Source organism: Megalops cyprinoides, chromosome 18, assembly GCF_013368585.1.
Source record: "Megalops cyprinoides isolate fMegCyp1 chromosome 18, fMegCyp1.pri, whole genome shotgun sequence".
NCBI lineage: Eukaryota > Metazoa > Chordata > Actinopteri > Elopiformes > Megalopidae > Megalops > Megalops cyprinoides.
In genome coordinates, this window is record NC_050600.1 from 5,415,427 (window position 1) to 5,430,152 (window position 14,726).

The 14,726-nt window shown below is 46.8% G+C and overlaps 1 protein-coding gene across 1 annotated transcript in view; it reads right to left on the reverse strand.

The window, feature by feature from the left end:
* Nucleotides 1-11,573: 11,573 nt before the first annotated feature.
* The window catches only part of LOC118793569 (B-cell scaffold protein with ankyrin repeats-like), a 45,506-nt gene continuing 42,353 nt past the window's right edge, over nt 11,574-14,726 (reverse strand). Inside the window, exons 12-15 of the mRNA XM_036551793.1 lie at nt 13,738-13,801; nt 13,088-13,117; nt 11,865-11,944; nt 11,574-11,606 (exon numbers count right to left, since the gene is read on the reverse strand). Of these exons, the coding sequence (XP_036407686.1) occupies nt 11,574-11,606; nt 11,865-11,944; nt 13,088-13,117; nt 13,738-13,801 (207 nt within the window). The remainder of the gene's footprint in view (nt 11,607-11,864; nt 11,945-13,087; nt 13,118-13,737; nt 13,802-14,726) is intronic.

The window sequence follows — 14,726 nt, forward strand, 5'->3', positions numbered from 1 at the left end:
GCAGCCGACAGTCTTGTTTGTAAGGAGACTGTGCATAAACAACTCTGTTGTATATTTTGCCTGGGTGACACCAGATTGAGAGTCCCCTTATTAAACGTAATAACTCACTCCATTCACAGGTGACAGGTCGGCATTGAGCTGGATTCAGTAATGTTCTCACGCTGGAGAAAGTTAACGGATTACGCTGGAGGTGTTGCGGTGTCAGTGCATGAAAGCAATTACCTGAGTTCACGGAGTTTGCGCTATAATAGTGCAAAACCCCAGCCTGGAAACAATTCGCACCTCACACTCATTACTTCAAATTTCAAGACGTGAACAGAGATGTGCTGGCCCACGACACAGAGAGGACTTTATTAGATGTGATGGTCCATCTCGTAGATTTAGGCTCTCCCCTCACCTGTATACCAGTTTGGTGCTGTTTTCACGTTTATTGTCCAAGACTTAATTTTCATCATTATGAGGCAGCAGTGGAGCTTGCTGAAATGCACCGCCTCTAAAACAGAAGTGCATCTATGCTGCACGGCTCCTTTTCCTGTTTCTGCGCAGCGGTCAGGAAGACGGGGGGAAAAGGCACACGTGCAGAGTGAACTTTATCACTCCATCCTTCCTGTGGATGAACTCACCACCACCGCCTGTTCAACACTGTGCACCAAAACAGAAAAAATTACTGTTCCCACTCCAGCCCTGGCTTTTTACTGGGGTGCCAGTGTGTAGTGGCTGAGAAATGATCCATAAGCTCCTAGCTGAAATGCCAGATAGGCCATTGAAGATATAACCTTGAAGAAGGTACTGAAGCCAAACTGCTCCAGTAAGCAGACAGCAAAACACATGGATTGTGTTCAGGCCTCTCTGGATAAGGGTTATCTGCTGAGCGAATAAATAACAAGAAAAAGTAAAAGCCTGAAATCTACAGTACCATTGAGGGAGATAAGTGACCGTAGATTAGGCCGTGGAGGATTTTTCAGCCTGAATGACATTGCGTTTAGGGTGCTGGACTCTGAGTTCGGTGGGTTGAAAACATGGCAGAGGTCCTTCACTTTATCACCAAACCAGATGTGCGTGTACCTGGTTTGCAGAACGTTCAAGCTGCAAAATCCTGAAAGTCACCCTCAACGCCTGTGTCTGCAGAGTGAATAATGAAAGCGTCCTGGAAGGATTTTTTCATTTCAGAAATTAAGTGTTTTTTTTTCTCTCTCCAACACCACTGGGAGTGGATTTTGGGCACAGACCAACAAGTTTTATCGACTGATGTATTTATTCATGCAGAGGGGTGGGGGTGGGGGGGGAGGGGCGGGTATTAAAAGGGGCAAAATTACACCCTGCTCACGGACTCCCCTGCCCAGCATGTCTGGGGGAGGCTTATACTCCCCAGGAATGATGCCAGGTCCTTTCCCTGTGTTTGTGCTTTAATTAACCTGCATATGGTCTGTCCCATGCAAATGTGCATTGATAGATAAGGCGCTTTGGATGATTGATTTATTTGCTGCACGTGGTTCCTATTTCCATAGCATTACCATCCATAACGAGCAGGCAGAGCCGGGGGGAGCGGCGTGGAGGCCGTTAATGCCGCATAAATGTATGTCCATACATGCGTGCTGCGCCTAAATGGTTTAAGTGATTACGGTGGATCACGCATTTGCATGAATCCGCATCCGATCGGGCTGCGGCTCTCAGATCTCTCAGTTGCTGTGCAGCATTTGCGGTGACCGGGTGGTGTACACAGCACAGGAACGGGTCTCCTGCCCTGGGGGGCCACATCAACAGCTCCTGAGGGGTCTCGGTCCGAGCGAAAAACCAAAAAAAAAAAAAAAAAAGTGGCCCGCCTCCGTGCGGCTCGGTGATTTGAAAGGCACTGATGGCTCTCTGATTCCAGCATACCGCGGCCGTGGCGGAGATGGCGGTAACGCCCGCATCGCCTGTCCCGGAGACGCTGTGATTAAAGCCGCTTCCGCTGCCGCCGCCAGCGTCACACCTCGCCAAGGCAGGTTCCGAGGCTATTGTTCCATATGCGTCCCACCTGCGCCTCGCTCTCCCGCGCCAACAGCGGCAGCAGGCAGCGCCGGCCCATTGATGCGGGTTGCCGTGGAAACGGTGGATGCTGGGAATGGGGGGGTGGTAGGATTTAGGACGGATGGGGTGGTGTCGGGGGGGTGTAATGGGGGGTGGTTTGGAGCAGCATCGCTGAGTTTTTTGTTTTGTTATGTTTTTTTTTTGGATCAGCAAACAATGCTAAATAAATGAAGCTAAAGTAATAATCCACATATGGAGTGGAGAGGAAACGGCCACAGTCTGGGATGCAGGTAAGGGTGGGATCCAATGGGTCTCATCAGCGATGGTCATCGGTGCCTCTCAGACCATCCCCACAAGCAGAGAAAGACGTCTGTGTTTAAAGCATTTAGTGATGTGTTGTACAACGGCAGGGGTACAGGGGTACAACGGCAGTGCCCCAGTGGGGAAACAAACCTTCAACCTTTCAGTTACGAGCCCCGCTCCTTACCACTGCACCACACTGCCGCCCACACATCGACAGCAGTGTTTACCCTTTCACTGAGCCTCTTCAGATAGCAGCCTTAAAGCGACACTGAGCAAATGCTGTGCGTGACAGACTCACCTTGCCATTTATGGAGCCTACTTTGCAGCTTCCATCAAGACCTTGGACACCGACCCATTTGCTATGATGGAGGGCTCAGTTTTCAGCTATTACCAAATGATGATAATCAGCCACCTAATGATGCAATCATTGAGTGTGACTACGCATCTGGGGTATTTTGTTCTTGCCCGTGCGTGAGCACTGAAGGAGCAGAATCTGGCATGTCCCTCCGCCGGATTCTCATCAGGTTCTGCTCCTCCATCCTGGTGGGTGAGGATGAACAGGACGGAATCCAGCAGGAGGGGCCTTTGCCAGAAATGGCCCTGCCAGAGAGCCAGGCAGCTGCAGGCCGAGGCCTGAGCCAATCAGCGGCTCTCGCTCTGCTTCTCCACACCCTCATTTCCACGGCTTGTTTTCTCGCTAGAAGATGCCCCTTTCACTCTCTATCAGCACCATTCAAATCAACCTGATTACTTCTTTTATCTTTAATCACATGGCAAATTGAAACTTGTACCCTTTGTCTATATATGCAGTATGTGTATATACATATTGTATGTTTCCATGTGTGTATGTGTGTGTATGAGTGTGTGCGCATGTGTGTGTGCACGTATGTCTGTGTATGTGTAAGCATGCGCATGTGTATGTATGTGTGTATGTGTGTACATGTGTGTGCATGTGTATTTGTGTGTATCTGTGTGTGTGTTTGTGTGTGTATGTGTGTGTGTGTGTGTGTGTGTGTGTTTTTTCCTGCCATGCCACAATGGCACCCTGGGTTACACTGAGAATCTACTGTTGGCCCTGCACAAAATAAAAACATACAGTATGCAGACTTTAACATCTAAGCAATCGCTCTGAGTTACAGCCCTCTGTGGGATTCACAGAGCCCGGAGAGTGTGCACTCATCAGCTCCAGCATGTATACACGCTGCACTGCATATGTATGGGAATACGGGTCGCCGCAGTGCTCCACTGCCGGGGTGGGGAGGGTGTACGGCTTCACCGAGTAGCACGGACGCGCTTGCCCCGGGAGGCAGCCTCCGTGTTTGTTCCACAGATCCCCCCCGAGTACCCCGAGGCTCCCTCACTTTCCTCACTGTGACCCATTACGGTTATCTCGCTCTCGCTGATTCCCCCCCCCCCCAGCTCGCTCTGGGAGCCGGTGACGAGAGAGAGAGAGAGAGAGAGAGGGAGAGAGAGAGAGAGAGAGAGAGAAAGAGAGAGAGAAAGACAGAGGAAGAAAGATAGAGGGAGAAAGATAGATAGAGAGAGAGCCAGAGAGGGAGAGAGAGAGACAGAGAGGGAGATAGAGAGATAGAGAGAGGGAGAGAGAAAGAGAGAGAGAGACAGTGGAAGGGAGGGAAGGGAGGCAGTAGAGAGAGGGAGAGGGGCTGTGTGGGCTGCAGGGAGCGTGCCTGTAGGTTTTAATAACGCCATGGCCACTATCCAGCACACAAGGCGAGAGCTCTGATTGGCCACCTCCCTCGCACTCCCGGCACCTGGAGCAGCCGGAGGGCGACCGAGTGATTGGGCTGGAACGGGCGGCCCCTCACCTGCAACAGAGAGGAGAAAAATCATTAAAACGCTTCCAGGCAAAAATTACTGGGAAAGGATCCCAGTCGCCTTTTTTTTTCAAACCATTAAATCTATTTCAAGCATTACTTCTGAAGTTCCCTTTTTATGGATTCATGCCTCGATTTCCAGCACCTCGTGTAGGCCTGTGTGTGTGTGTGTGTTTGTGTGTGAGAAAGTGTCAGCAAAAATCTTGGGGGTTGATTTTAGTTGTCCAATCCCTGTTTAACCAGCAAATTTCTGCAAGAGGACAGCGTGTTTTAGGACAAAACAGTCTCAGCACAAAATCAACAGCAAGACACCACACCACATACAAGAGCAAGGCACTCATAAAGAGCCAACGTGGTTTGTTCCATTCGAGATGGGCATTCTGCCTTGATTACTCCTGGAAGGTCAAGCACTTCAGCGACTGGGCATGAAGTCAAACCCGTCGTGGCGCACGTGTGCTAAAACAATTAGCTCTTTTGTTACGAGAGTCTGCAGATGCCTCAGGACGTGCCGCAGAGACTCCAGGCATTGTCCACGGCCAGCATCGTACATGAACACTCAAACACTATTAGGCGCACTAGGGACGTGCTTTTAAAAGATGCACTTGTCATCATAATCTGGAATGTACGGGCATTTCTGGGGTGTGCCTTTTTAATGATAAGACTCATTACCTTTCCCTGTGCTTCTCTCCTGTAGTTCGCTGAGCAGAACATCCATTTTACACAAAGAAACACTGAACAGCGATTCCAATCACAGCTGGTGGCGAGACAGCGTCGGCAGTAAGGGTGGGCTGGATTCCTGGTGCAATGTTGTTTTTCTTATGCGCATTATGAAAGACCAGTCATTTCTGGAAGCTCATCAAACCAGACTTACACGATTGAGAGCTAACATCATGATCAGACTAAACTGAATTCAGACCTGGTTTTTCATCTCAAAATTCTTACAGATACATTCTCAATATGAATGTACACACACCTAATTCATTTTTTTGAGCTGGTAGAATGAGAAAAATGTCATATACACTGTTGCATGTTATAAAACCCTTGCAGCAATGAGCAATGCAATAAAAAGGTTTTAGTTTTATCAACAAATATTGTTTTGTCAATTGATCTTTGTTGAAATATATTTTAAATAAATTTTAAATACGCTTTTTTTCTGATGCTGTCTCTTTATATGCACAAGACAGCAGTGCAAACATCCCATAATGTTCTGATGAACCTGCAGCGTCATCGGCCATGTTGTGTTCAGTAGCAGCAGTAGGCAGACCTGTGAGGTTTCATTGAATGTGTATTGAAATGCAGGGAGAAAATATGGCTACAACAGGCTCAACAGGGAGCAGAAGAAAGACACTATCTTCTGCTTGCACCCACAAACCCTCATCCAGATCCCTCATCAGTGACATGCAAACATGTGATCGCAGAAAGGCACAATTTTACCCCAGAGCTGAGGCAGACACGGACACTGGATGAATAGCGTGGCTTCAGTCGTTAAGGGTTCTGATTATTTTTCTATTCCCAGAGACCAGGAGTAACATCAGTCTCCCCATGTCGTAATTCCAACTTTACGACATACTGTAAGGGTACATTTTCATTGTTGCTCTTTCAAAGGGATCTTTTTGTGAAAAGGCTTCTCATGGCCGTGTCTGAGCAGCAAATAAATCTCAGATTTAAGACCCACAAGTGTCTCCTGTCCTCCCCTTTGTGGGGTGACAGTACTGTACGGCTTCTGTGTCCCTCTCCTCTGGGGCTGCACGGATATGACCTTCCCTATCAATTAAAAGGCAGGGCTGCCCCAGACTCGCCGACCTGCGGGGGGAATTAGTGCACCCCTGTGGTCCGCTGGCCCGGGCCCACCTCCCGCCGCTCTGACAGCTTGGACACACCCGGGCGCTGCCTCCCAAAGACCTCCGGCGGGCCCCCTGAGAGGAGCAGGACCATTAATCTCCCCAAAGCCTCAAAAGAAGGATCCTGGCTGCCTGTGTGCAGGGGTCTCCCCGCCCGGAGACGGAGAGGACAGCCGGGCCCCAGGGGGCCACGTTTGGCCCCGGATCAGACGGTGGGGCAGGCCTGGGGTCGAGCGCCACGTGTACCTGTGCTCCTCGGCAGATGCCGCTCCAGCACGTCGGGGACCGGCCCGGCTCCGGAGCGGGACAGGCGCTGGGGATCGGGGGAAGGCGGGGTGGAAAAGCGCGGCTGGGGGCCGGCTGATAGGGAAATGCAGGGAGGAAATCCATGAATGTCCTGCTCTTCCAAGTATCCCCACAGCACAGCACAGCACACACACACACACACACACACACACACACACACACACACACACACACACACACACACACACACACACACACAAACACACACACACACACACGCACACACACAGACATACACACGCACACACACAAACACAAACACACACACACACACACACTCACACACACTCACACATACACACACACATGCCCATATATGTACACATACACTCACACACATTTGCCCACAAATGCACACCCATACACATGCATGCACTCACAAATAGACACATGCACACATACACACCCATACAAACACACACAAAGACACAGACAGACAGACACACACACACACACACACGCACACACACAATGTGAGCTTGTTTGGACTGCTGTTATGTCTAAATCCATCCTGTGCCTTTCAAGGTGGGGGACTGCAAAAATACATATTTGCAAGTTTCTTTTTAATTCTTAATACAATTATGCATTCAATACAACAGACAGTTTGCAATGTAAGGAGTAATTAGCATTTGAATAAGTAAAGAGAGGATTTTACCTGTGGATCACCGTGGGGGACTGCCTCTTATTTGCATCCCTGGGTTTCCTAAGACTCTGGACTTTTGACCCACGCCAGCCTTGTGAGATTTCCAAAAATCCTCCTTGTATTGCATTAGCCTTCTTTGAAAAGAATAAAATAACAGCAGGTCTTGTATAAATAGTGTTTCCCCCATTGAAAGGGCTCTCTGTAAATATGACACACTGACAGAGCAGGAGTGTCCAGCTGTGCCGTAGCGTGTGCCCCGTTCGGGCCGAACAGAGCTCCACCGTGCCTGGCACAGAATGTCCAAACCTGCCCCGTTCCCGCTCCTTCACTTCGGCTTTATTTCCTCTCCTTTAATCGACAGCGATTCCCTGTTTATTCTGCAGATTCGTTTCATAAAACTGTTTCATTTTTTTGTTTCTTTTTATTTTTGTTTTTGTTGTTTTTTTTTTACTCTTTTCAGTGGCTTGTCTCAAAGCAGAGGCCTAAATCGAAGGCCTCTTCTGGAGGACAAAGGAATTTAAAAGAGAAAGATAACGCCAGCACAAAGGGTCATTGCTGAGCGTGAAGCACGCTCACAGATACAATCATGTTCATGTGTTACGCAGTCCGGTTCAGGCGGATAAATAGAAATGTTCCAGGGTTGGCAGTGACCTCTGATATTGCGCGTGCATGCTTTTTACATGAGAAATGAACATGCATGTTTATGCAGACAACTTTCCTGCCCGTGTTCCCACTTGCAGGAGAACATTGTCCGTGGGACTTTGGCAATGTGCGGCATCGTGCACCACTTTACCCTACAGACTTAACGACCGTCAGATCTCACGAAAAGCAAGTCTAAGATATATTCTCATGCTGCGAAGTGTCAGTTTCAGCATCTCTAGACACCACAGAGACACTGGAATCACAGTTAGGCCGATGCCTCTGCCTGTAATCCCTCCCAGAACATACCGTACCCTTAACGCCACTCTTACTCAGCACATACACCGGCTCTGAACGTCAGCCTCCCGGAGACACAGAGATTGTAAATAAACAGTGCTCTCCCGCTGAAGTATATTTAATGTTATGAGGCGGGAGCACTCCACAGAAAGGCCCCCGTACCCGAGCCCTCTGCATTGACTGGAGGTGCCTGTGCGCGCGGGTTTGCATACACTGTACACATTGTGGGGATTACTGGATGAGAAGACGCCACTGACTGTGAAATTGTGCGATTTTTATCGGGGATGCCTGGCGCAGCTGTTTGGGATCGGTAATCTTACTCCCTGGCCAGAGGAGGAGATGAGGCGGGGGGGGTTGGGGGTCAAAAAAAAAGCGCTTCTTCGGAGGCTGCCCCCTCTCCCCCCTGCAGAAGTATCTGCTCAGACTTCCTGCTGCGCCTCTACAGATTACCGCCACTGACGTTTTCATTTCGCCCAAACGTTGCTTCGGAGAAAGAGCTCCTGAAGCTTTGATGTCTTGATATGAAGAGACTACTGACCGTCTTTTGAATTACGTGCTGAGCTCTTAGTTCTCTGTCTTGCAGGTGAGGGCATTATGGTTACACTACTTAAGTGGCCTGGGTTTGTATGCCCTTTAATATCACACCTCGATGCTTTGAACGCAGGACCAATCCATCAAATCAACTCAATCAGACCGTTCAGTCCATGAGTTCAGAACTCCTGAGGTTTAGTATCTGCATACTCTTCGGGCCTATCTGGATGCCTGTGCCTGATTTGACGAGGGAGACTGAGATGTCCCATGGGAGGCTGCCATACAGCACAGGTGACAGAATAAACACCAGGTTTGGCTCCAGAAGCAAAGCTCTGTTCTCCGCCTGCTATCTACATATTTTCAGAATGTCGAGACGTTCTAATGGTGTCTGGCCAGTCTCACCAGCCTGGGTGCATGGCACAGGAAACAGCACCCGCAGCGGGGGGTGGGGGTGGGGGTGGGGGGTCGGCGGTGTAGGAGACGGGACAGGGGAGCATACGCTGGAAATGCCACGGGGTCCCAAAGCCTGGGCACCTCCAAAGGCTAACTGGCAAAACTAAATAGGAATGGCTTTAATAAGCATTATTCACAAAGAGCACAGAATTGATCATGCAAATGCGATGAGCACGTGCCCAGCTGCTCTGCTGGCAACAGACCGGGCCCTCTCCCTCTCTCCTTCTCTCTCTCCCCCTCTCTCCCTCTCTCCCTTTCCCTCTCTACCTTTCTCCCTCTCTCTTTCTCTCTCTCCCCCTCTCCCTCTCTCCTTCTCTCTCTCCCCCTCTCTCCCTCTCTCCTTCTCTCTCTCCCCCTCTCTCCCTCTCTCCCTCTCTCTCTCCTTCTCTCCCTCCCCCTCTCTCCCTCTCTCTCTCCTTCTCTCTCTCCCCCTCTCTCCCTCTCTCTCTCTTTCTCTCTCTCCCCCTCTCTCCCTCTCTCCCTTTCCCTCTCTACCTTTCTCCCTCTCTCCTTCTCCTTCTCCCCCTCTCTCCCTCTCTCCCTTTACCTCTCTCCCTCTCTCTCTCCTTCTCTCTCTCCCCCTCTCTCCCTCTCTCCCTCTCCCTCTCTCCCTTTCCCTCTCTACCTTTCTCCCTTTCTACTTCTCCCTCTCCCCCTCTCTCCCTCTCTCCCGCTCACCCTCTCTCCCTATGGAGCCACTCTCCACACGATCCCCTTCACTACAGCTCTGACTTCTGTAACAAGAACATTTTAACAACAGCCTTCTTGTCTGATTCATGCATCTGAGCATTGTTGACGACAGACTGTGCACAGTACTTCATCACCCAACAGTTAGAGGAAGGGTCTACTTTAGTCGTGCAAGCGTTTCTCATCTTCCTGTGGGGCTTTTGTGCCTGCTCCCAATTGGCAGTGCTAGAGCACCCTCTAGTGGACAGTGGAGGTTTGTTGTTGGACTCTTTGCAACTGGGAGATCAGACTGGACTTTTCCGTGGTCAAAATTCATTACAACTATTTATTGACGCACATTACAGCATTTATTTGGAAAAATTAGGCCCTTCGTTTTCTTTAATAAGGCCAATAAACTTGGCAGATTAATCAGTTTACATTTGACCCCACATTTTCATATGGCAACTCCTTAATTGAATTAGGAAAACCTGACCATATGACATCATGACTTGTGGGAACCACCTACTAATAAAAAAGAAAGTCCCGTTGTTTTCTTCACTGAATGGTATGTCTTTGCCTCCATGAGCAAATGATTCTGCAAAGTGGAAAAAAGCATGTCCAAAATAGATTTGGACTATTTTGGAAATTTGTAATATTAAAATGAAGCTAATTATCTTAATCAATCAGAATCACAGACATCTACTTCTTGTTATGGAAGTCTTTAAGTTGATACTAAGTTCAATAGCATTCATGGTTGGAACTCTTAAATTGATTAAAAATGAAAGACATTTTAAACTGGTGTTACAATGTTTCCATATTTTCCGCGTTTTATTTAAAGTTCATTCTTTCTTAAGTTCAAGGCAATCTTAAAATAAACAGACATGACTTTTTTTGCACAACAGCCTGACTTTAACAAAAATTTAATGCATTTTGATTATTCAAATTGCCACATGTATGGAAAATATTATTATTGATGGGTGGAACATATCTTTTGTTGAATACATGTTTTATACAAATATAGCTCTACGTTACCACTGACAATACCTTTACAATACCTGTACAACCTACACAACAGTTGGTTTCTAACAGTGGCGCAGAGTTAAATAAATTAAATACAGACTTACAGTATGAACTGCTCAGTTAATCAACTAAAAGGTCATTATAGTAACAGCAGAAATAATCAGAGAAATATGAATAACATAAAAAACATAATTATAAAAACCTTTCAAAACTCAACAAATGATTCAAAACCTTGACAAATGAAAAAAATGTATGAGAAAGTACAGGAAGTTCTGGATGTCAGTCTTTCTCAAAATAAAATAAAAAAAAAGCATAGGGACATAATTCACTGGACAATGGACACCTGGACAGAGCAATGGCATTGCTAATGCTGTTACCCAAAGCTGTCAGGCAGGTAACTAATACAGGTGAATGCATCTCAACTGACTTTAAAGGTCAAGCTTTTGTAGGGATTTTGATGATGTGTCCTAAGGCCAACTGGTCTGTCAATCAAACAAACCATAAATTTTAGTAAGAAACATAGTAGCGTTGAGTAAGTGGGTAAACCCATCCGTCAATTTGGAATGCCCTGCTTATGTGCATACCTTATCTCAGCTCAGAGTTCAGTTGGCACCAGAAATGTCAGACCTGACAGCTGGTAATCAAGGCCACTGACAGCATAACGCTTATCTCTATGAAGCTGGTCTTCCAACCAACAGGTGGCAGAGTTGTTTAATGGAGATACTGATTTAGTCAGCAGAGTAAAGGAAGGTAGACCACAGAATATGAAGAGTAAAACAAAGCTACTGCAACTTCATTGGTGTAAGATGGTCAGCACTGTGATTAGAATTTCTTGTGGCATTCTCATTACAAACTGCACGTTCATACTATGAAACTGATAAGAAACGATGGGATTGATAGCAGTGAGCTGTAAATGCAGAGACATGTGAATCGCCAGAGGGGAAAGAGGAAGAAGGTGTGTGTGTGCAGGTGACACAGAGGAAAGGACAGGCCCTGTGCCACTGCGTCCAACACAGAGATGACTCACGTCTACCGCTTGTCAGCCTTCCAGAAGAAATTTGACTGTTAAATAAACATATGAAATATATAAATTAATCTCTGTGGATGCTCACTTTTTATCTTAATTTACAAACAATGGGTCAAGCCTAACAAAAAATAAAGGGAATGATTAACATGCAAATAAAATATGCACCTTTTTTAAAGATGAAGACTCATCAGGTCATACTTGTTTGAGGGGCACTTCAACCATTAACCAACTAACCTTCTTTGCAATACATTCAAAGTTGTTTGAAACTCAGGCAACGTGTAACACAGACTCACGTGTTGTCCTTTGAGCGGCTTGCTGTAAAAGTCTGTGTCTGGAGGCTGACTCCCTCGCCTGCAATCCTTCACGCTCACATCTAGGGCAGCGAAGAGACAAAAAGCAGCAAGCAGCACCGTTAGGCCCACAGCCCCGTCTGGACTGCTGTGACTCACACGCATCTTCATCATCATCATCATCATCATCATTACATTACATTAAATGCATTTAACAGACGCTCTTATCCAGAGCGACTTCCAGCACAATAGAACATAAGCGTAACCATTCAATTTAAACGAGCAACATTGTCAGACCTGGCTAACAACACTCCCAGACTAGTGAGTGTGAGCGTAACACTATTCAAGCCCTACCACAAGTTAACTTGTAGTCTGCACTCTGACAAAAGCCAAGTATACTACTATAAAACAGTCCCTAGAACACAAATTACAATACGTCGTAATTCTACACATAAAATTAGCAAGCCAATTCCCGTCAGCATTGCACATGTTATAGATGGTTTGTAAACCAAGTGCAGATCCTTTATGCAATACGATAGCATTCTCTGAACATGTAATAAATCTGCAGTTACAGTGTCATAGAAGAACAGCTCGTACTGCGCATCCTATTCATAGTACAGCAGCTGGACACTGAGCCAGACTCTGCACAGCGGACACAGACTCAGTTTTCATATGAAAGGCATCCGCACTACACACATTTACCATTACACTCAATTCACCATTTCTCTTTTATATTTACAATACAGTGATTTTCCCCACCAGTGGTCACAAACATTCACAGAATTAAACAGTTGTTTTTTTTGCTAATGCTTATCTAATATCAGGTGGAATCATCTGGAATCATAGATGCTGGTGCACCAGTAGGAAAGAGGCCAAAGAAAATCCTTCATCAGCGCTTTGAGTAGCTGTAATCAGGTTTTGAGAATCTGCATATTACGACCGCATACATACGCAGCCGAATCTGGGCTAAAGAGAGGAGAGAAGCTGCTTTTTTGTTTCAGAGTTTCAGAGCTTCGGAGTGCTAAAGGAGCAACGCGCTCTCCCCGGGGGCTCGGGTTTGTACTGTACACTGCTGTATCAAAACTGCGCACACAGTCCCTAAGATTTCCCCTGAGACGGCTCAAAGATAAATGAGAATGCACATTAACATAAGGGAAGATGTGGATATCAGGGACGAGAGCCAGCACTGGGGTGCGGGCTCGCTCTCAGGCTTCTGAGACACTCACCTGGCGTATGATGAACGATGTTGATTTTATCTGTCATAAGAAAAGAAAAGGGAAAAAAAAACAGAGATTGGTTACCTCTGCAATGCGGATGCCAGGGCTGTGATTGGTTACCTCTGAAATGTGGGCGCCCATGGCTGGGATGTGGTAGTGGGACTTCCAATGTAACTTTCACACCACTCTCAGCATGAATATAACTTGGTGGTAGACTTGATGAGTAACTAAACACAATTGCTTTTAGCAATCCAAGAAAGTCACTTGGATGTTTTAAATATTGCTTGATTCACCCTGAGAGAAAGCTGCACAGAATCACTCATCTCTAAATGGTCTGGATCACTGCTCCCTTGACCAATCCGCATAAGATGAGGATGATCAGGTGCTGTTCCAACTTCATTACAAGGTGACAGATTATCAGGCTCAAATTAACACAGGAAAGAAGACAGTAATAAGAACCCTCTTTTAAAGGTAAGAAACATCACCAAATCATAGCTCCCCTTTAAAATGCTATCAACCCAGAATCCAACCAGTTAACTAGCTTCTGGTGGCATTGCATTTGTAATGGATCTCTTCATCTATCAGTCTCTCCTAAAAGGGTGTCTTTAGCATCTCATTGTAAGTATTGTGGACCTGCACCACAAACTAATAAGCTTTACCATAGACGTTTTCATCGTCCTCTCTGTTGTTGATGATACTCGCCCTCAGCTGCCGCAGTTTCTCCTGTAAAGGGGGAACCAGACAGCACTTCTTACTGATGTATATGTACAGTAGGCTACATACTACATTCGTGCCACACAATAGACAGAACGCCCTTGCAATTCATTAATTTGGGATTTGTGGTTTTGAATTTTCACGCTAGGCAATGCTATCTGTTTTTGGTTTCAAGTATTTCATATATTAAATGCTTTAATCACGTCATTACATACATGAACATAATAGTCACTACTAGGCTATTAATGCAGTCACTAATAGTCACTGTTAGAGTATTCGTGCAGTATGAATTATTACTCTTGTACTGAAATTTATTATTACTCTATGCATTATTACTTTTGCAGTGAAATTTTGGTTGTCTCGAATGTACTGTAATCCCTGCAAATCTCCTGCACAAAGTTAACACATATCAAATACCATGTTTGTGCACACAGAACATCTCTATAGACATAATCACACAGCAGTGCTGCAACATTACGCATGGCTAAGTGGTTTACTGAGGAGAAGACAGTCTAAGAACAGAAGGTGATTGAAAGTCTTATACCTCCATGAGGATGCTGAGAGGGAGAGCGTCTGACTGCCCAGACACTGAGGAGAGAGGAGACAGGGGGAGAAACGCCATTGGTGGAGAGTGGAGAAGGGGAGCGGGGGAGGGCCGCAAGCTTGGAACGGCAGGACCAGAGGGGCACAAACACTGAGATCTGCAGTAAAAGGTGTCTGACACAGGGGGGCTGCGAGCAAGTACAAGCCCCTCTGAAGGAGGGTGCAGAAGACAGCAGCACACAGCCACGACACAAAGAGAAGCTTGTTCTGTGATGGAGTGCTAGGATAGGAGAGAGGACAGGGCACCGGCAAGGCGGGGGGGGACAGAGGAGGAGAGATTCAGAGTGCCAGGGCAGTGAAGGACCATGTACTACACTCGAGGTTAGAGGAG